Consider the following 22,327-nt stretch of genomic DNA (forward strand, 5'->3'; position numbering starts at 1 on the left):
CCGCTGCTCATCCTGCAGCAGGAAACAGAAACGGGTGGTGACTCCCCCAAGGCCACACAGCCAATAAGTAGAGAGCCTATCACAAGTAGAGAGGATGAGAAGAACTTGGCCAGGGCCACATAGCATCCACAAGTCCAGAGCTAGTTCTCAGGTATGGGGGCTCATGCTCCTGCCCTCATTCCTAGCGGAGGCATATGTTCTTCCACCATTTCCCACTCCAATCTGCCCATTCAGCTCTAGGGTCTGGCTGGTGTGTCTGACCCACTTCCATGGAACAGCCCAGGGGACCCCCCCTTCCCCAGCAGACCCTTTCGTCCATCAGAAAAGCAGAGAGATGCAGGCCAGAATAGAGCTTTATTGTGCTGGTTCGCTACATCTCAGCCCCCAAGGGCTGTGCAGAGAATGCTCCGGACGGCGGGATCAGGGGAGCCCCCCAGGCCTCCCAAGTCAGGTCAGAGCTCAGGCTCCCTGTCGAGGACTAAGACTGCTGTGGACTATGCTGACAGACCATGTGTGAGAGCAAAGGGCAGGGGGCCAGAGTACCCTGATCCAGGCTGGGCATTGGAGCCCCTCCCCTATCTCCTCAGGCTTCCCCTGGAGTGGGGGCCCCCTCACACGGCTCCCCCAGCTTCTAAGCTGCTTTGAGGATCTGAAAGGAAGGGTCCAATTCATTCACCCCAATTCACCCCTGGGCAGAGGTTGCTTGGGCAGCAAGCAGGTCCCCACATCCCTGGACCAACAAGAAACTGGGGGCATCTTTGGGAAAAATGATGGCAATATTTTCGAAAGTAAGTTCTGCAGGATTTTCCTCTGTTTCTGTTTAAAAAAAAAAAAAAAGAAAAAAATCCTCCATGGTCAAAACGAGTTTGGGAAAAGGCTAAGCGAACCCAAATTCAATAGGGGCCCTGAATGCAGGACTTGTCAGAGCCCTGGGGAGCCCAAGGGGCGGGGGAGAGAGGCAGTGGTTCCTCCACTCATTTGAAAGCCTTTCCCCACCCTGCACTGGGGTACCTCAAGCAACCAAGTTTGGGAAGTGCTCATCTTGGGCCTGTCATCACGTGTATAAGGACCCTGGTAGAAGGTCCCAGATCAGTCAGGACCACTTCTGCTGTGGTAGCTCTGGACAGAGGCAGAGCGACACCAAAATATTTGGGGTTGCGAGGGGAACACGAAGAATAGAAACTGCACAGTCCGGAATATTGCTTCATCCCAGACTGCCTTGAGCTTGACCAACCTGGAGACTTGAGGGTCTCCCCTTCAACCTCTTCCCAAGTGCCTAGTTATTCTGTTTCTCTCTTCTACTTTGATGGAAGAGGGGCGATGTTGCACTGTTGGACCTGGGACTTCTGTTTCCCAATTGACGTGGCTGATTCCGTGGGCCGTTGTATCATGACTCCAACAGTTCAATGCCCATCTCCCCAGAGAAGTAGTGTTTGGGGACTCAGCCCCTTGGAGCTGCAGAGGCACATGTTTCTGGAACTTGGGGAGGCTCCTGGGGTTGGCGGCGAATAGCCCCTCTGCCAGCTGTAAGAACAGAAAGCTCTGGGGTTTGCAGGGGGGATGGCCAAAGAGGGGGTGTCTGGGAGCCATCAGGGCTTTGTCATGCCCAAGGAAGTGACCACTCAGGGGCCAACAGTCAGGGCCAACAGCCCGGGGGGAGGCTGTTAGACCCTGGGGGTGATACTGCTGCAAGCACAGGGGCTTTCAAGGGGACCAGTGGGGCCCCCAGCTTCCTGGGCTAACGAAGACGCTGCATCTGGCTCCCCTTGGCCCTCACCAGCTGCCAGAGGCCCCTGGGCCCCTGCTGAGCAGGGCTCCTCCTGCACCTCAGGGCTCTCCGCTGGGACAGCGCATCCCTGGGCCTCCTCGTCTGCCTCCTGGCTGCCCTTCTTCTCCTCCTCTGACTTGCACTCCACCATCTTGGCTCCGTCCCCACCGCCCGGGGCGGCCTTGGCGGGAGACTTGAGGTTCTGGGTGGCAGCGAGGATGTCGGCCTGCAGCTGCTGGGAGGAGTCCAGGGCCTCCTCGGGCCGGTCATCGGGAGCCCGGTCGGGGACCTCGCTGAAGGCCCTGGGGCCCCCGGCCCGGTCACTCTGGTCCACGTACTTCTTCTTGGGGAAGGACGAGGGGTAGTAGGCCGAGGCCTTGTGCTTCTGGCGGGTGATGAGCGCGGCACAGACGATAAACATGAGCAGGAACACCAGCGAGCCCACCACGGCGATGAGCATCACGTACCGGCGGAAGAAGTCCACGATCCCGTCTAGGAAGTTGGTGGGTGGTGGGGGGCCAGCCAGCTCCGTGGGCTGGGGCCCCACCGACGTGGGGCTGAGGGCTGGCGTCCGGGGTGGTGCAAGGCTCGGGGAGGAGGCTGACGAGCCCTCGGCCTCCCCGCTACCACCTGTGTCCTCCAGGAAGGTGGCCTGTCGGGGCATGGAGTGGGCCGCCGCGGGCACAGCCCTCAGGAACAGCAGCAGATAGATGAGGGTGGGGGCCACTGCAGGAGCCATGCTGTCTCCAGGGCCTGTGGAGGCACGAGGCAGGAGAGCAGTCAAGGGGGGGACGCCAGAGTCCCAGGACTCAGAAACAAGGTGCACTGGGCCCCGAGAAGGAGCAGGGAATGTTGAACACTTCCCTTCTCCAGGTCTTATACCACATCTGGTATACAGTAGGTGCTCTATCAATGTTTCTGGACTGATGGGCTGAATTAATAATAATAACTAACTTTTTTTTATAGGTTGGAGCCCCTGAATGGTGCAAAAGGTTAACACGCTCGGCTACTAACTGAAAGGTTGAGTGTTTGAGTCTACCCAGAGGTGCCTTGGAAGAAAGTCCTGGCAATTTATTTCCAAAAAATCAGCCACTGAAAACTCTATGGAGCACAGCTCTACTGTGACACACATGGGGTCACCAAGAGTCAGAATTTGACGGCAACTTGTTGGTTATTTATTGACTACCACGTGTCAAGCACCATTTTAAGTTTCTTACATGGACTTTCTCATTGGATCCTCTCCCAGTGGGCGAGGTACTGTTATTATCCCCATTTTCCAGATGAGGAAAGTGAGGCAAAGAGGGGTTAAATGGCTTGCCAAGGAAGAGGACCCAGGCATGCAGGGAGAAATGACAGAAGTGGCTGAGTAGAAGAGAAACTGAGTGAGTGACTGGAGGAGCTGAGCGGCACCCTTCTCTGGGGAGCCCTCCCAGGCAGCCCCCAGCCCCTCTGTGGTCTCATTCCCCTCAGGGCCTCATCTGCATGCGCTGGGGGACTCCTGTGGCTCCATGCTGCCACATCTGGGCAGCTCAGATGCTAAAGGTCTCCTGGCTCTATCTCCTTACCCAGGAGATTTATAGGGTTAGAAGCCGCCAGAGGCTCCAAGCAGAGGGCCTGGAGGCTGGGGGGACACTGGCCCCTTTGAGGCGCAAAGACAAAGCTGAAGCCTCCTGACCCCTCTCCCTGCCGGCACCACTAGATGGGAACCAGATGAGCCCGCCTGCCAGCTACCCCCTAGGCTGCTCCCTGCGTGAACCCCCAGACCCCATCTGGGCCAGACAGCCTAGCTGATTAATAAGTCCCTCATGGCCCAGGTTTATGGGGAGCCTGGTTTTCTAAAACACTAACTCTCCCAGCAAAATCAGGGGTAGCCAAGCTACCCGCTGGGAACCCCTCTCCAGGGCAGTGGAGGCCCCAGGCCCTTTGCAGCTGGTGGCCAGGAGCTAGATGCCTTGTCTAAAGCCTTCTCGGCAGATGGGGAGACAGGCCCAGAGAAGGCAAGGAGCAGGCCCAAGGTGCACACAGCAAAGTCCTGGGCTGGAGGCAGAGCCGGGGCTCCCCACACCCCCACTGCAGGTCACATCTCCCCTGCCTAGGGTCCTGTCCTGTAAACTGGGGGTGGCAGAACCGACCTTCCGGGTGAGCTGAGGTAGGAACAAGGCTCGGCCATCTAGTGGCTTTTTCCAAGTGACCTGAGACCTACCAATTAAGTGTCACAGATTGAAATTAATTCTACTGAAGTAAATTTAGACAAAGTAGCTCCAAAGGCCTTTATGGTTTTCTCGAAAAGATGGCAAGAAAGAAACCCAGGACACAAAAAGAGGCAAAAGTGCTCAAATAGGGGCTCATTTTAACCACGCTGGTCACTCTGTGAGGAAACCCTGGTGATGTAGTGGTTAAGGGCTGCTTAATCAAAAGGTCGGCAGTTCAGATCCTCCAGGTGCTCCTTGGAAACCCTGTGGGGCATTCCACTCTGTCCTGTAGGGTCGCTATAAGTCGGAATCAAGTTGACGGCAGTGGGTTTGCTTTTTTTGGTTTGGTCATTATGTGAAGTCCTGGTGGCACAGTGGTTAAAAGCTATGGCTGCTGAGCAAGAGGTCAGCAGTTCGAATCAATCCCCCAGCTGCTCCTTGGAAACCCTAGGGGCAGTTCTACTCTGTCCTACAGGGTCGCTATGAGTCGGAATCGACCTGATGGCAGCAGGTTTGGTCATTACGTGCTTTCCTCGTGGATGATTCAGCTAAGCACTTTTCTGTGAATTCAGTCCTATGAAGCCCTGAGATGGGCATTCTTATTGCCTCCACTTGGCGGATGAAGAAATGGAGGTGCAGAAACGGAAGTGACTTGCCTAAGGACACAGACAATAAATGGCAGAGCAGGGATTTCAGCTTTTCTCTGATTCCAAGAGTCCAGGAGACTGGACACTCACACTCACTCGAACACACCACACACACAAACACACCGCACATACATACACTCACATACTCACACACCATATACCGTCACCCACACAGACATGACACACCACATACACGCATACCACACACACACTATACTCATAATACACACACACACACCACACACACTCACATTCTAGTGGTGGCCAGGGCTGGCCCAGGGATGAGGTTGACATCACTTGTCAGCTGGAGCAGGGGTTTGAGGTCCTCCACAAATTTCAGGAGCCTCCAGCCCGCCTCTCTCTGGTGCTTGTCAGCAAAGTTTCCTCCAGACAACTTTGAGCTTTGTCCTGCCTGTCACCCCCGGTCCCTTCCCCTCAGATCAAGGCCAGGAGAGACAGTGAACAGCAGCAGCTGAACTTTCTCACCAAGGAAGCCAGCGATGACCCAGGATGCTTTCCTCCGGTGGGACAAATTGTGAAGTTCCCCATGGGCAGTGCCAGCAAGGCAAGATCACAGAATGCCAGCTGGGAAGTCGGTGGTGGGGCCTGGATTGAATCCCGGCCCCTCCCGTTCTAGCTCGGTAGCCTGACCCTCTGGACTTGCTTTTCCCTTCTGTAAATTGGGATGGCAAGGTAGGGGTATATGACCACAGGTCCTGTCTCACAGAGCCCTTAGGACCAGATGAGGTGAAGTTCAGGAAGTGCCTGGTGCAGGATAGCTCTCACCGAAGAATTCCAGCCCCTGCAGAGCTTAGGAACCAGCCAACTTCTCCCACCCTGAGCCTCACCCTGTGGGGACATTGGCTCATTGTTACCCTCATCCCATGGAGGGGAAGCTCCTCAGCTCTGGTCACTGAGGAATCCAGAAACATACACTCACACACACACACACACACACACTCACAAATACCATACACACATCACACACTCATATACCACACACAGACATTCACACACATACACGTACCATGCTACACACACAAAACACTACACACACACACCACACTCACACACATATATATACCATACCATACACACACTAACACACACCACACCACACACACATAACACCACACACATACCACACACACACACAGGCCCTGGAGCCTTGGGCTTGGGGAGGAGGATAAAGGAAGCCAGCCCCACTCCCCAAGCTCACACAAATTATCACTGGCTCTTTAAAACTTCACAAGATGCTGAAGGCCCTGTACCCCTTCCTGGCTCTCTGGGAAAGGTAGAGGCAAAGGGGGAGCGGGGATAGAGCCCCTCCTGAGGCAGATGGGCCAGCCAGGAGACAGCTGAGTGGCTGACAACCCTGGCCCTCTCTGGGCCTCAGTTTCCCACTATAGAAAGGAAGAACTAGCCCAGACAGCTCTGGAATGATCATTCTGGACTAGGACCTTCCTACCAGGTGCTCTCACCTCATTCTGGGAGAAGATGCCCCCCATTCCTCCAGTGTTGGCCCCACCTCCTAGGTCCTAATTTTTTCCAGGGATCCAGAAACTCATTTTACTCAAGAAAGAACTCAGGCCCAGAGACAGAATGACCTGCTCAGAGTGGCACAGCAAGTAGGGGCCACCAGCCAGAGTCCTGAAAAGAGACAGTAGTTCAGGTATCCAGGAGTCAGGCGGTCACTTCCTAGCACTTGTCCTGGGACTGGTCCCACTGCCTCTTTGAGCCTCAGTTTCCTCATCTGTAGAACGGGGACAAGAGCCACCTCCCTGGGTGTATAGTTAGGAGAAGAAATGGCAGTGCCTGGTACACGTAGGTGATAGTAGATGATAGTTCCACTCATGGTTGTGGTCATGAATATGCAGATGAATGCAAATGCACCCCTAAGACCTAACGTGCTGCTGTCAAGTTGATTCTGATTCTGACCACCCCTAAACCTAAGGCTGAGGGGCCAGAGTCGCTGCCCCACCCCCACCCGCAGGGCTGGTGGCCAGAGGGGGAGGGGCGGCCCACGAGAACCTGGCTTCAATTAGTGGCTTTTCGGGATGGGGGGGACTCTGGCTGGGCCATTGCCCCACTATGCTGGGGCCAGCTAAGGACATGGACCTGGGCCCCTCAGAGGGGGCGGGGTGGGGTAGGGGCACTCCTGAGAGCTCAGACCCTCACCTTCCGCATACGCACAGATACACACACAGCAGCAAAATGGACGCACAATATACAAACACACATGCATGCCGACTTGTCTCTCAACACACACAGCAGAGACATACAATAGCAGACACACACACACAGGCGCACGGACTGAGCTACAACACCCAGACACTGGAGAGCTCACACAGCCGGCCAGCACGGATGCACAGAAATACACATGGACACGCAAGCACTGACTCTCAGTGAGCCGTGCGTGTACACAACCGGCTGACACGCAGCTCAGACCATCGACGGGGCAATACCACGCACACTTTCAGAGAACAACACAGCCACGACACCAAGGCAGCAACCGCGTCACACACAACACACGCAGGACCCATGGACACACACACATACACGCAACACACTTACAGAGTACCTTACCCACATGCATAACTCACACCTACTTAGAGAGGCCCCTGGAAGCGCTCGCTCACACTACTCCTAGTCTCTAAACTCCTAGACACCCCAAGCTCTCAGGATAGGGGGCCCTAGGCCCCAGCAGACCTGGGACTGGGACTTACCAGCTCCTCCGCGCATAGGCTGGGGGCTCCCGCAGGTGGAGCAAGCTGGGGCGCCCGGCCCTGCAGAGTTGTCGGTGCCCAGCGGCTGCTGCTCTGGGCTGGCGCCTGCCGCCTCCCTCCTCCCGGCCCTCCTCCCTCCTCCCAGCCCTCCTCCCTCCCCCCGCCCCCTGCTCCCTCCTCCCACCCCTGCCTGCTGCCTGGGCCAGCTTGATTTCATTAAGAGAGTTTGGGGTGGGGACATAGGGAGGGGGCAGGGCCGCACTCAATCCCACCCTGGAGCTCACCCTCGCTCACACAGGAGCCCCCTCCATGCCCCCTCCCCGGGGAACAACAGATGCAGTACTTCATCTCTGGCCCTGGGTCCCCAGGGCAGGCTGGGGCAGACGGACAGACAGACAGGGCTGTCCTGCAGCACAGCTGCCCCAGAACAGCAAACCCCTGGCTGAGCCTGGGGTCCTGCCCCTCACCCACCCCCTACTCCAAAGGCCCCCCTCCCCAGGTCCGGGAGGTTCAGAGCCTCCTGGAAGCAAGAAGGAAAATTCCAGGCCCTTGGTTCCAGCTGTGACTCAGGATTTCCAAGGCTCAGGGGTGCAGTGTGGGAGCCAGTGTGTTTAAGGGAGAGCAGGAGAGGAGGCCTGAGGAAGGGCCCAGGCCCCAGGCAGGGAGCAGAGCTCTGGCAACTGCTCCGTACCTGGTCGGGCCCTTCCCTTCTCCAGGCCTCAGTTTCCCCATTTGTGGGCATGGGGGGGGATCTTTCTGGCTCCCTTGGATTTGGATATTCTGGGATCTGTGGCCTCACAATGCCCCTGATGGAGTTGCTTGAGCAGAAGCTGTGGTCCCATTTCACAGATGGGGAAGGCAAGGCAAGGTGAATCCAAGTGGTTCAACCAGGGTCTTGAGGTGAGTCAGTTGTGGGCCCTGGGACCAGGACCTCTGGCTGACCTGAGGAATCCAGTGGGTCAGTGGCCCCTTGTATTCATGAATTCATGCATTCATTCATTCACTCAGCAAATGCTTGATGAGCCTTCTAGTGTACAGGTGCCATGCTAAGCAGGTTTCAGTATCTGAAACCTGCTTAGCACGGCAAATCACACACAGCCCAGCCTTCAAGGAGCTTGAAGACTGCCGGGGAGAAGGGCACGTAGAGAAATTACTTTTTTGTAAAACAGAATGAACGAACCCCAGGACAGACAGTTCGACCCTCAGGGGGAAATAGAGAAGTCATTGCAGAGGACATGGCCTAGGAACAAGCAGGGTCTGAACAAGAGGAGACGCTGGAAAGGGCATTCCAGGTGGAAGACCCCACAAGGATAAAGGCATAGTGGCTGCGAAGAACACCACACATAGACAAGGCTCCATAATTAAATTAAGTAGACAAAGGGGAAGAGCAGGTAACCAGGGTTGGAGAAGGGAACACGCTTAAGGCTCAGACCGCCGTTCATCCAGGAGGCAGTAGGGAGCCAATGCAGGGTTAGAGCAGGGGAGAGGTTGATTTAACAATCCGCCCCCTGGCCATCTACTTCTGAAAAGTCACAGCCCTAAAAACTCCATGGAGCAGTTCTACTCTGCACAGATGGGGTCGCCATGAGTCAGAATCAATTTGACAGCAACTAACGACAACAACATAGAGCCTAGCACTGAGCCTCAAACACAGGAGGCCCCATACGTGCTTGAGCGGAGGCGAATGAATAATTGAAGCCCATATGACAGGTACAGAAACTGAGGTTCGTGATGATTTGACTTGTCCAGGACCCAACAGCATGTTGGAGGTCAAAGCCCTTTCTTCTGCAGCAGCCTCGGTGTCACAGCATCTGAGAAATGGAACCACCAGGACTGTGACTCCTTCAAGGGACCCATTTCTTGTAGCAGAGACCCCATTAAAGGACTGTCAGACCGTGTCACATCTCTTTTCCTCTCTTTCTCTTTCTTCCCTAAAACCCAGCATCTCACCTGAGGATACATCAACAATGTCAGTCACTGATTGGAGAAAAAAGGAGCCCTGAGTTCCAGTCCCAACTCAAGTGCCAGCTGTGTGTGGCTGAGCAAAGCCCTACCCCTCCCTGGGCTGTAGCTAAATGTGAGGTTGGACCACACACTTGCCAGAAGCCTGTCCGCACTAACGTTCCAACCATTCTATGTTCCTACCATTCTACATTGCATTCACTCTGCAAATAGTTGTCAAGCGCTTACTTTGCACCCAGCCCAGTGTCAGGCCCTGGGAGACAGTGATAGGTGCACACAGACACAGAGCTTACAGGGTAGAGGGGAGACCCGTAGTACGTAGAGAAACAGATGAATATCTAATTGCAAACTGGATAGTGATGAGCATACGCAGATAGGGAGCTTACCCAGTAGAGAGGAGACCTGCAGTAAGTAGACAAACAAATGAATATCTAATTGCAAACCAGACTAATGGTTGGGATGAAGTGGTATGGGGCCATAGGATCACTTGCCAGGGGGCTAGCCTGGTCCTGGGGTCAGGGGTGCCTCTGTAAGGAGACGGCATTAGAGCTGCTCATGAAGATGAGGAGGGGGTATTTAGGAAGGCAAGACCAGAGAGGGTTTTCAGCAGCAAGAGCACATGCAAAGGCCCCAGGGGTAGATAGAGTTTGTTATATGGTGCAAGAGCTGATGGTTTCTGTACTGTTGTAACTGGCACATAGTATAGTGCCTGGAACACAGTAGGTGCTCCATTAATGCTTGCTGGCTGTGTGAACGACCACTCTGACCTCCACTCTCACACTGCTCCAAGAGTTCACTCCAGCCATCCTGTCCATCCAAAGAGGCTCGTGTTCCACGTTCTGCATTCCAGGATCTGTCACGGGGCCAGACACGGATGCTCCCATGGCCCCCATCACCATGGCTCCAAAGGGTGAGGCCAGGCCTGTGGCATGGAACAGGCTGGGACATTCACTTGCAACGTGTAATTTCAGGGGCAAAGAGCAGTGGCCAGGCCCTCAGCCAGCCTTGGAGCATCTCAGAGACCCCACCCTATACCCATCTTGCAATTAGCAGCCATGGCCCCCACCCTGCTGAGCAGCCACAGTGAGAAGGAGGCAGAGATGGTATGGGAAAACCCACCCCCTAAGGTCTCTGCCAGGCTCCTCCCCATTTGAGGCTGGGGCCAGCCACCGGCCACCACTCCTGCCCACCGCAGCCCTGAGCTCCAGCTTCTCATGGGCCCGGTGCCCTTTCTAATTACACAGCCCCCAAGACCACTGGGGCCTGCCCCCTGGATGAAAATAGCCCCAGTCTTTCATGTGGCTGGAGAGGCCTGGAGCCGTGGCCCACCACAGGCTCAGCCTGGCCTTCAGAGGGACACCCGTGGAGCGCCCTACCGGCTGGCACTCAGAGGAGGCAGTTCGGCTTTGGCCAGGCACACCAGAGCTCTAGGTATGTTAAGAAATCTCCCTGGGCCTCAGTTTCTCCATCTGCAAATGAGATACGTTCGTTTATTCCACAAGTATTTACCATGCACCTACGCGTGCCAAGAATTGTGCCAGAGGACAGGCACAAATGAGACAGAAGATGATGGCACCTTTTGCTCAGGCTGTCTGCTCCTCCTCCTGAAGCACCGTCCCCCATGCTCACTTTGTCCTGGCCACCTCCTACATGCTTTGTAGTTCAGTCATCACCACCTCCAGAAAGCCCTCCCTGATCTCCCAGCCTGGGGGCAGGAAGATCAACAGCCTCCTTCCCATGCCTGTACCCTCTAGACCCCCCTCTTAGAGCTTTGATCATGCTGGGCTATAATTGTCTATTTACCTGTCTCTAAACTGTGGCCACCACCTGTCTGTCCGTTTGTCATACTGTGGCGGCTTTCGTGTTGCTATACCACTGGTATTTCAAATACCAGGAGGATCACCCATGATGGACAGACTAGGAAGAAAGGCCTGGAAATCTTCTCCCCAAAATTAGCCAGTGGAAACCTTACAGATCACAACAGAACATTGTCTGGCTCACTTTCTTTGGACACGTCATCAGGAGGGATCAACCAATGGAGGATGACGTCAGGGTTGGTGAAGCAGAGGGCCAGCGAGGGCAAGAGAGACCCTCAGTGAGATGGGTTGGCACAGTGGCCGCAACAATGGACTCAAACATGCCATCCTGAGAATGATGCAGGACCAGGTAACATTTTGTTCTGTTGTGTATAAGGTTGTCATGAGTTGGAATTGACTCGATGGCAGCCATCTACCTACTTACCTGTCTGTCTATTAATTATCTATCATCTATCTGTCCATCTGTCTGTCTGCCTAGACTGTGAGCTCCTTGGGGGCAGAATCAGGACCTTTTCTGTCCCTCTATCCCCAGAACTAGTGCCTGAAACACAGTAGGTGCTCAATATACGCCTGTTGGCTAACTGGGTGACTCTAGTCCAAACCTTCCATATTACGAATGGAGAAACCAAGGCCCAAGGAGAAGACAGGATTAACTAGGGACTCCCTGACATTATTGGTTTGTTCATTGGTTCATTTAATGAATATTTACTGGGCATGTGCTTTGCGTGGGCACTGGGGGGACAGCAGAGAACAAGGCAGAAGAGGCCCCTGCCTCAGAGGGCTCCCAGGTAAGTAGGGGAAACAGATGCGTAACAAGTAACCCAACAAATAGGGAAGACAGTCAAATACTCTCAAGGAAATAAAAAGGATGAAGAGGTGGGGAGGAGGATGGTAGGGGTGCGGGTAGATGCCTGGGCAGCTATTTCAGCAACTTTGGTCAGCAACAGCCTGTCTGAGAGGCGGCTGTACTGACGCCTGCAGGATAAGAGGAACCAGCCATGCAAATAGCAGGAGGAAGGATCTCCTGGGCCAAGGAAACAGCAAAGGCAAAGGTCCTGAGGTGGGAAAGGGCTTGGCCCTAGGGCCTCCTCTGGGGAAATCAGGCTGGATGCTGATCTGTTCTCACCAGGAAGTGGTTAGAGGTTGGAAATCGGGAGGCTTGCGTTAGCTCCTGGCTCTGCCCCTCACACGCTGTATGACCTGAGCCTCAAAGGGTCAGGGAAGTCTCCTTCAAGCTCTGACATTCTGTGATTCTAAGTCAATTTTCCACTCGTTTCAACAACTGCTCCACCTCCCCCTGCCTCCCGTCCCCAACAAACAGCCAGGACACTCACTCGCTGCTGGTGGGGGACACAAATGGTGCAGCCATTTTGGAAAATGGTTTGGCAGTTTTTTATTAACTTAGCCAGTTGCTTCCTGTATGATCCAGCAACCCCACTTCTATTTTCCTAAGAGAAATGAAAGCACACAACCATATAAAGACAAAACCATCCCCTAGCAGCTTTATTCATAATTGCCAAAAACTGGAAACGCCCCGAGCATCCATGCCACAGGGAACGGCAAGTGCAAAGCCCTGAAGTAGTGGGTGCCTGTTATACACTGAAATACTGTTCAATGGATGACACACTGTGGTATGTCCACACCATGAAATACTACTCAGCAAGGAAAAAGAACAGCCTTCTGATCCACACGACAGCATAGATGAGCCTCAGAGACGTGCTGAGAGAAAGAACTGGACCCAAAGGACAAACACGGGATGATTTCATTTACAGGAAGTTCTAGAATGCGTACAACCACGCTATGGCGTGAGATGTCAGAAGGGCAGGGTACTTGCAGGGCACTGACTGGTAAGAGGCTTCCAGAACCTTCTGGGACTGGGAATGTGTAATTTTGAAATTTGGATTGTGCTTGTGCATATGGGAAAAATCAAGCTGCCCACGTAAAGTTTGCACACTTTACGTAGGTTATGACTCAATTACATTTTTCTTAAAAAAATAACAGAATGCTGTGTCCCTCTCTTTTGGGGGGGCCACCCCACAGGCTGAGGGCTGGGAGGGGGGTCTCCAAGCCGGTAGGATTTCTGGCTTCCCGTGGCCTCCGGTGGCCAGCCAGCTGCTTGCTCTGGTGTAAACATTTACATTTCCCGGGACAGGACGCAGCTTTGAGGAGCAGCCATTAGCCCTCATGGAAGCCATCTTGGCGGGGCAGGAATGTAAACACAGCAGCCGCCCCATGGCAGACGTGGCCTCGGGCTCCTGCTCTGCCCACTACTCACGGTGCCCCTCGGTCAGGCACTGCCCCGGGAGCCTCCAAGTCCCTGTCGTGAGGGTGAATGGAGGTGATGTAGGGAACATCCTTTGCAGCCCCGTGGGAAATGGGGGGCCCTGCCTGGCTTTGAGCAGGGGAGAGGCAGGCAGGGGACCAAGCAAGTCAAGGGTCTTCGTGAGAGAGAAGTGGGGAGGACTTGCAGCTGACCTTCAAGGGCCCTGAAGTATCCAAACACACAGCCAAGTCCTCTCACGTTTCCTGCCCTCTGGAGCCTCTCTTTACAGGAAGCTGTGGCCTGGCTGCACCCTGAGATCTTCTCCCCATCTTCCCCTCCCTCCGTTTCCTCCTTCTTTCCTCCTTCCTTCTTTCCCTCGCCCTCCTCCCTTTCTTCCTCCCCAGCTTCCCTCTCCCCTTTCTGCCCTTCCTTCCACCTTCCCTTCCTCCCTTTTTCCCTCTCTCCTTTCTGCCCTTCCTTCCACCTTCCCTTCCTCTCTTTTTCCCTCTCTTCCATTTATGCACTAATCCATCCACCCACCAATCTATCCTTCTTTCCTTCCTTCCTCCTCTTTTCCTCCCTCCCTCCTTCCTTCCTCCTTTCCCTCTCTCTCTCCCTCCCTTCCTTTCTCCCTCCCTCTCTCCATCTCTCCCTTTATCCCTCCCTCTTTCCCACCCTCCTCCCTCCCTCCCTCCCTCCCTCCCTCCCTCCCTTTCTTCCTCCCTCCTTCCCTCTCTCCCTCCCTCCTTTCCTTCCTTCCTTCTTTCCCTACCTCCCTCCTTTCCTTTCTCCTTTCCTCCCTTCCTCCTTCCCTCCCTCTCTCCCTCTCTCCCTTCCTTCCTCCCTCTTTCTCTCTCTCTTCCTCTAAACAGATACTTGCTGAGCACATACCGTGTGCCTGGCCCTGTCTAGGCACTGGGGATGCAGCAGAGAACAAGTCCTCTAGCTTGCACTCTAGTGGGAGGAGACAAACAATTCAGAAAGAGAACTTAGCAACACCTAGATGGACTGTTAGATGGTGGTGCGTGGTATGGAGAAAAGGCAAGCAGAAGAAGGAGATAACAGGGCCTAGTGTGGGCCTGACTGATCTTCAGTAGAATGGTCAGGAAAGGCCACGCTGGGAGGTGACATTCAAGCAAAGACCTGAAGGAGGCGAGAGAGAGTCAGGGAGATCATTGGAGGAAAACTGCTCCAGGCAGAGGGAACCAAGGGCAAATGCAAAGGGTAGGGAGTACCTGGCATTTTCAAGGTGTGGAAGAGGGGCTGGTGTGGCTGGAACAGAGTGAGTGAGGGGGAAGTTGGAGGAGATGGGGTGGGGTCCAGGGCTAGCTTACTCAGGGCCTCTGCAGGCATTTGAAGAGGTTTGGGCTTCTACAAGGAGTGCCGAAGGTGGACTGTGGTTCCCCTGTGAGTGCAAAACCCTCACCGCTCCTTTTCCCCTTTAGCACCAAGCACCCCTCAGCACACCCCCTACGCACACATACACACCCTTTCTCTGGAGGGCCCTGACCAAGAGATAGCTCTCGGTTCCATCTCTGGAGAGGGGAGGGGCTCCATGAAGGCCACACATGTACCCAGCCCAGCCTCATCTTGGCCCTTTCCACACCCGCCACCCGCTTCTGGCCCAGCTGGAGCTGAGATTTGAGGCCCAGGGGCTCCCAACATGAGCCACCTCCTCCCAGCAGCTGCATAAGTCAGGCTTCTGCAGCTGGGCCCAGCTGTGCCCCAGGAAGAGCCTTACTCAGGCGACCTTCCACACCACCCAAGACCCACCCACCAGGTGGTGACAGGGAAGTAACACCCACCCCTGATGAGCCAAGACCCTCTGCTCTTCAGGAACTCCCGGTTCTGCTTCTTCCAACCTGGGTGACTTTGGGCTAAGTAACTCAAGGGCTCTGGAACTCAGTTTCCTCATCTGTAAAATGGGGGAGTGATAGACCCCACTTCTCTGAGTTCTTGTGAGAATGCAGTGAGCCCTTGGCACCTCACACGTAATAGATATGTTGAACAGCAGCAAGATAGGGGCTCCTGGGACTGAGACTGGCCCTCGCAGCAGCTGACCTGGAGGACTGGCGGTGGCAGGTGCTCAACAAGGCTACTGGATGAAAAGGGACAAAGCAACTGGGTACCCTAGCCCCCACCTAGGCTGGTGGGCAGAATGGCAGATCCTTGGAGGGGGCCCACTGAATCCTTGGAGGGGTGGTGCTTCAAATCCTTGAAGGGGTTCCCCTGAATCCTTGGAGGGTTGCCCCCAAATCCTTGAAGGGATGCCCCCAAATCCTTGGAGGGGTGCCCCTGAATCCTTGAAAGGGTACCCCCAAATACTTGGAGGGGTTCCTCTGAATCCTTGGAGGAGCACCCCCAATACTTGGAGGGATGCCTCCAAGTCTTTGGAGGGGCGCCCCCAAATATTTGGAGGGATGCTTCCCAAATCCTTGAAGATATACAAGCCCAGACCTGGGGCTGGCCTCTCCCCTCGAACCTGACACCCAGTCCGGGCTCTTGAGTGCGTGCAGGGATTTGTCCCCTCCACCAGTCTGACCCTCCCCCTCCCCTAGGCAGGCCGGGACACTCGGCACTGGTGGGGGGATGGGCCCCCGACAGCTGGAAACATCTGGTTCGCATTGTCAGTTGGAAGCACCAGCCAGGCAGCTAAGGAATTTGTAAGCTAATTTTAGGCCAAAAGACAGAGAGTTCAGCAGGGCGGGATGGGATCTTGTGCCCCAAACCACAGGGCTGGGGGTTGTGGGGCAGCTGGGATGGGGCTCCAGGCTTGGATGGTCCACATCTGCCTGGCAGCCAGGCACTACCTCCCAGGACGGGCACGAGCTGGGCACCTACTGCATGCCCTCACATCAGCCTCCCACAGCCCTTGGAATGGGAATGAATCTTTTCCTCCCAACACAGTGAGAAAGCTGGGGGCCCTAGGACCTGCAGCTAATAAGTGGTGGAGCCTGGATTAGAACCCAGGCTCACCTGACTCCAAAGCCTTAACCCGTGGCCTCCCAGGGCCTCTGCTGAGGCCTCAGTGCCCCTGATATTCACATCTTCAGTCCCTTGCTTTGGTCCTCATCCTCTTTGCAAAGCCTCCCTCGTCATTCGGTAAACGTTTCCTGAACTCACTGTGCGCCAGGAATGGTGCTGGGACCAGGAACAAGCGTGAACTTGAGGGACAGAGCCCCCATCCTGTGAAGCAGTGCAAATCAAGATAAGAACAATGTCTCCGCAGACTGGTCAGCACCTTGAAGAAAACAAAGGGGGGTGTTCTAGAGAATAACAGAGGGCAGGGAGGCAGGGGAGGTGTCTCTGAGGAAGCGACACTATTGGTATTTGGGGTGAGCTACTTCATTGTCGTGAGGCATTGGTGGTTCGGGTAGAATTCTTGCCTTCCATGTGGGAGGCTTGGGTTCTATTCCCAACCGATGCCCCTCATGAACAGCCACCACCCATCTGCCAGCTGAGGCTTGTGTGTTGCTATGATGTTGAACGGGTTTCATCAGAACTTCCAGACTAAGATGGACAAGGAGGAAAGGCCTGGTGATCTACTTCCAAAACTCAGTCAATGAAAACCCTATGACAAGGGTCCAAGCCACAACTGATCAGGGGGATGGTGCAGGACCAGGCAGCGTTTTGTCCCGTTGTGCGTGGGATCGCCACGAGTTGGGGTCTCAACAGCAGCTGACAACAACCACTTCTCTGTTGCAGAGGGCTGTCCTCGCACTGTAGGATGTTGAGCAGCATTGCTGGCTTCTACCCACTAAATACCAGTGGCATCTCCCCAACTGTGACGCTCAAAAATGTTTCCGAACCCATTGACACGTTGCTGCTGAGTCCATTCCGACTGTTTCCAGACCTTGCCAAATGGCCCCTGGGGGACAAAATCAGCCCCAGCTGAGACCCACTGCCTCAGGGTCTTCCGGTTTGGGTAGTAAGAGCTAGAGGACAGTGATTTTACTCACCAGTTGAGGAAAGTCTAGAACTCACTCCCAAATGACATAGCCATTATGGTTTTCTTCTTTTAACTGAGGAAATTTTAGGAAAACACAGAAAAGTCCAAAGAAGCAAATAAGTCTCACCCATAATCCTACACTCCATGGCTAACCTCTCTTACCGGTTTGGTGCATTTCCTTTTAGTATTTTTTTCTACATCTGATATTCCTAATCAAAAAAAACCAAACCTGTTGCCGTCGAGTCGATTCCAACTCAATATCACTCCCCTGACAGTATCACCCCCCCGGCAGTGTCACCTCCTCTGACACTGTCGCCCCCTCTGAGTGTCACCAGTGTGGTCTGCACTCCCTGCACCCCTCTCGTTACTCCACTGTCAACACCTCCAGGAGCTGGTATCATTGTTATCCTCATTTCAGAGATGAGGACACTGAGACTCAGGAATTCGTTTCACATCACATCATGGGCATTTTTCTATGTTATCTTCAAAAACATCGTTTTAATTGCTGGATAATATTCTAATGGTTATGCGCTCTGCTGCTAAGTGAAAGGTCGGCCATGTGAACTCACTCAGTGGCTCTGAGGGAGAAAAGACTTGGTGATCTGTTTCTGTAAATATTATAACCTAGGTAGCCCTGTGGGGCGGTTCTACTCTATCCTATAGGGTTACTACGAGTTGGAATCGAGTCAACAGCACACACCAACAACTTCATACAGTGGGGAGTGCCTGACTTTCCTTACCTGTTTCCTCATTGCTGGAGTATTCCACAAACATTCCCCAGTTACCTGCTCTGTGCCCGCAGAAATTCCTCCTCTCTGGCCCCTGGCAGCAGTGTGGGCACAAGGCAGGACAGTGCCCAGAGGGGCCTCCCAGAGCCTCCCGCCCTCCAATTAAGGATGGCGTGGGCACAGAGGAAGCTTGGGGAGAACACTGCTATGCAGCTGATGGGAAGTCAGATCAAGGGCCCAACTTTAAGCCTCAGGGATTTGGGGGAGTTCCCGGCTTCCCCTCAAGGAGCCTGGTGGCCCCGGAAAGTCTGCTTTAGGCTTCTTAAAAATTTAATCCCCAAACTGTAATTTACAAGCTAAGTGACCTTAGTTTAGGCAAATCCCAGAACCTCTCTGAGCCTCAGTTTCCTCATCTGTAAAATGGGGTTAAAATAGGACCTGTCTCACAGGGTGAGGATTAAATGAGAAAATACAATCAACGTGCTTACCAGAGAGTGGTCCTGTGATCAGCACATACCAGCAAGCTGCTGCTACTGCTACTGTTGTTATTTTTAATACCATTTTAGAGATGAGAACTGTGAGGGTCAACGGGACACATGGCTAAGACAGAACCAGGCATCAGACTGACCTCTGTCTCCTTCCTTAGCCTTCTGGGGAATCAAAAATCCTCAAGCCGCTGTCCCTGCCTTGTATGGCTCTCACCTGAGTGGGAGGGACAGGCGAGGAAACAGTGGCCACTCGGTGACACAAGCAGAGGCATCCAGTTTACAGATGGAAAGACTGAGGCCTCAAGTGGAGGAGGGCTAACCTGGAGGTATCTGTTGCTCAGCCTGGTCTCTGTCCCCAGGGCTGGGGACAAGGATGGGGTGAGATACAGTCGTCCTGGGAGTAGTGGGGAAGGGGATGAGCAAACGAGGTGCCCCGAGGAGTAGATGGATAGATTCAAAGCTTGAAAAGGTCTCCTTGGCCTGGGGCACTGAGCCCTAAAGAAAAGAGAGGCAGTGTAAGGGGTGATAGAGAGGGCACTCCAGGCGAGGGGCACCGTGGGAGCAAAGCAAAGTGGGCAGGAGTCATGGAGTGAGTGAAGAGGCAGAAAACTTCTTTTCAACTTGGGCGCTAGGAAGCCATTGACAATCTCTGAGCAAGGTAGCAGCCACTGCAGGACAGAAGGGTTGGACCTACGGAGGACCTAGGAGGAGGGACACCCCAGCAGCTGAGGCCTCCTCCGGCCTCCCACAAAGCCAGTCCCAGCAAGGGATGGGGAATGGAGGCCCCTTGGCCTTGGCAGCTGCTTCCTGAGCTCCAGGCAGGAGCCCCTCCCCTTTCCTCTTACTCACACTCCTTTACCTGAGCAGACGCCCGGGCTCCTGCAGGCTCAAGCACCCACCCGCTAGTCCATTTGCTTGCTTTTGGGGGGTATATTTTACACACACAAAATACACAGATCTTCAAAAGGCAGTTCAGTGAGTTTCGACCAGTGTAGACACCCGTGTGAGCAGCACCCAGATCAAGAAAAAGGATGTTCCCATCACCCCAGAAGGTCCCTGCAAGCCCCTCGTAGTCATCCTCCCCAGAGGGTAAGCACTGATCTGATTTCTATCACCAGTGATTAGTTTTAAGGAGCCCTGGTGGCACAGTGGTTAAGCGCTCGGCTGCTAACCCAAAGGTTAGTGGTTGGAACCTACCAGCTGCTCGAAGGGAGCAAAGTGAGGCAGTCTGCTTCCGTAAAGATTTACAGCCTTGGAAATCCATACGGGGAGTTCTACTCTGTCCTATAGGGTCGCCATGAGTCAGAATTAACCCCATGGCAACAGGTTTTCACTAGTTTTGTCTGTCCCAGCCACCCCAGCCTTGTCCATTTCAGCAATGTACCCTCCTGTCTCCATGCTCTCCCTTCCAGCTCCCTGCCTCCTTCGCGTCTCAGACATCATGCTCCTGATCCGCTCTAACCTTTGCCCCCCAAACAAAGTCAGGTCCTGTTACATATGCTCAGTGTCCTCAGAACAGGGGCTCTGGGCCCAGCTGTAATTGGACACTCTTCTGGGTGAACCTTCAGTTCATCTCTGCCTCCCTCTAGACCGAGGTCTCCGAGGGGCGTCAACATGCCTGTCTTGCTCTCGTGACATCTCAGGGCCCAGCCCAATACCTGGCTCAGTGTGGGCATTTTAGAACAATCTGGGGCTTAGCTGAGTGGCAGATGGGGGCATCGTCTGGACAGGGAGTTTGGGGAGCCCCTCCCCAGATCTGCTGCTAGAGGAGCTACCTGCAGCGGTGGCAGCCCCCGCTCGTAAGAGACGAGGGACCTGTGAGTAAATGTAGCGCACAGTACCCACCCTCCCCACTTCCTGTCTACACTCCTTCCTTCCCAGCTGGCAGAGCTGAAGTCAGCAGAGTCTAGTTTCTTAGCAGTGCGACCTGGAACAAGTGATTCAGCTCTCTGAGCCCCAGTTTCCTCAGCAGTAAAATAGGATGATAATGGCACCCAACTCATGGGGTTGTTGTGAGGCCTAAATGAGATCATGCTGATAAATAGCGTTTCCCATGGGACTGCACGTGCCATGAGTGCTCAATAAATGCCACCTCCTTGCCTCCAGCCAATGCCACCTCCTTGCCCCAAGCCATCCCTCCGTGTCCTCTTGCTCTCTGCAAGGAGGGGGCTAGGGTCTACTCTGGAGTGAGTGAACATGTCACCATCCCAAGTATCAATGCCATCCCATTCCTCAGCTCCCAGGAGGGTAGGTCAGCAGGGGTGAGAGTTTGGAGCATGGGATTCCCCCAGAACCCCACTGTGATTCTCTCAAGGACATGTGACGCAGTGGTAAGAGCTTGGCTTTCCGACTCAGGCCTGGGTTCGAATCCCAGATCCTCATGCGTGACCTGGGGCAGGTGGCTTCACCTCTCTGAGCCTCATTTTCCTCTTCTGTAAAATGGGGAGAATTGAATTCGCATGGGGGGATTCACAGAGATAACTCAGGTGTGTGTGCTCAGGAAATGTTCGTTGAATGGATGAAGGGGGTGATTTAGGCTGCCGGTGTTCCAGGTTGAAGGAAAAGCTCAGCGATGTGCCTGTATGGGCTTATGGAAGCCCATTGTCAAGTTTTCAAAACTTTGTGAACCAGGTGTGTAATAAATAATATACTAATAAACCACCACGCACCTGCCAGTTTGTCATACCATGGTGGCTTGTGAGTTGCTGTGATGCTCAAAGCTATGCCACCAGTATTTCAAGTGCCAGCAGGATCACCCACGGTGGACAGGTTCCAGCAGAGCTTCCAGACTAAGACAAGGAAAAGGTACCAGGTGGTCTACTTCTGAAAAAAATTGGCCAGTGAAAACCGTAGGAATAGCGAATAGCAGCGGAACATTGTTGATATAGTGCTGGCAGATGAGCGCCTCGGTTGGAAGGCACTCAAAATATGACCAGGGAAGAGCTGCCTCCTCAAAATAGAGTCGACCTTAAAGACACGGACGGAGTTAAGCTTTCGGGACCTTTATTTGCTGATGTGGCATGACTCAAAATGAGAAGAAACAGCTACAACCATGCATTAATGATCACAATGTGGAATGTATGAAGCATAAATCTAGGAAAATTGGAAGTCGTAAAAAATTAAGTACAATAAAAATTAAAAAAAAATAGATTTGATGCATTGAACACTAGTGACCAAAGACTACACGAGTCATGGGAGGATATCATACATGAAGAAAGCAAAAAGTTATTAAAAGCATGGGAAAGAAAGAAAAGGGATGTCAGAAGAGACTCTGAAACTTGCTCTTGAACGTAGCTAAATTGAATGGAAGAAATGATGAAGTAAAAGAGTTGAACAGAAGATTTCAAAGAGGGGCTTGAAAAGACAAACTCAAGTATTATAATGAAATGTGCAAAGACCTGGAGTTCGAAAACCAAGAGGGAAGAACATGCTCAGCATTTCTCAAGCTGAAAGAACAGAAGAAAAAATTCAAGCTTCGAGATGCAATGTTGAAGGATTCTATGGGTAAAATGAGCCCTGGCGGTGCAGTGGTTAAGAGCTCGGCTGCTAACCAAAATGTTGGCAGTTTGAATCCACCAGCTGCTCCTTGGAAACCCTATGAGGCAGTTTTACTCTGTCCTGTAGGGTCGCTGTGAGTCAGAATCAACTCAACAGCAATGGGTTTGGTTTTTTATGGGTAAAATATTGAACGATGCAGGAAGCACCAAAAGAAGATGGAAGGAATACAGAGTCACAGTACCAAAAAGAATTGGTTGACATTCAGCCATTTCAGGAAGTTGCATAGGAT

The 22,327-nt window shown here is 53.6% G+C and overlaps 1 protein-coding gene across 2 annotated transcripts; it reads right to left on the bottom strand.

Annotated features, from left to right (window-relative positions):
* Positions 1-335: 335 nt before the first annotated feature.
* TMEM119 (transmembrane protein 119) lies at positions 336-20,783 on the bottom strand. Of its 2 annotated transcripts, XM_064272324.1 has the most exons (3): positions 17,335-20,783; positions 16,499-16,616; positions 336-2,521 (listed from the first exon to the last, which is right to left on the bottom strand). In XM_064272324.1, the coding sequence occupies exon 3, from the start codon at positions 2,505-2,507 to the stop codon at positions 1,665-1,667; it is 843 nt and encodes a 280-aa protein (XP_064128394.1). In that variant the 5' UTR covers positions 2,508-2,521; positions 16,499-16,616; positions 17,335-20,783; the 3' UTR covers positions 336-1,664. The 2 variants fall into 2 exon arrangements, with proteins under 2 accessions (XP_064128394.1, XP_010597222.2); XM_010598920.3 differs by lacking the exons at positions 16,499-16,616; positions 17,335-20,783 and adding an exon at positions 7,334-7,419.
* Between the last annotated feature and the right edge of the window lie 1,544 nt (positions 20,784-22,327).

This window comes from Loxodonta africana, chromosome 19 (assembly GCF_030014295.1).
Source record: "Loxodonta africana isolate mLoxAfr1 chromosome 19, mLoxAfr1.hap2, whole genome shotgun sequence".
Taxonomy (NCBI): domain Eukaryota; kingdom Metazoa; phylum Chordata; class Mammalia; order Proboscidea; family Elephantidae; genus Loxodonta; species Loxodonta africana.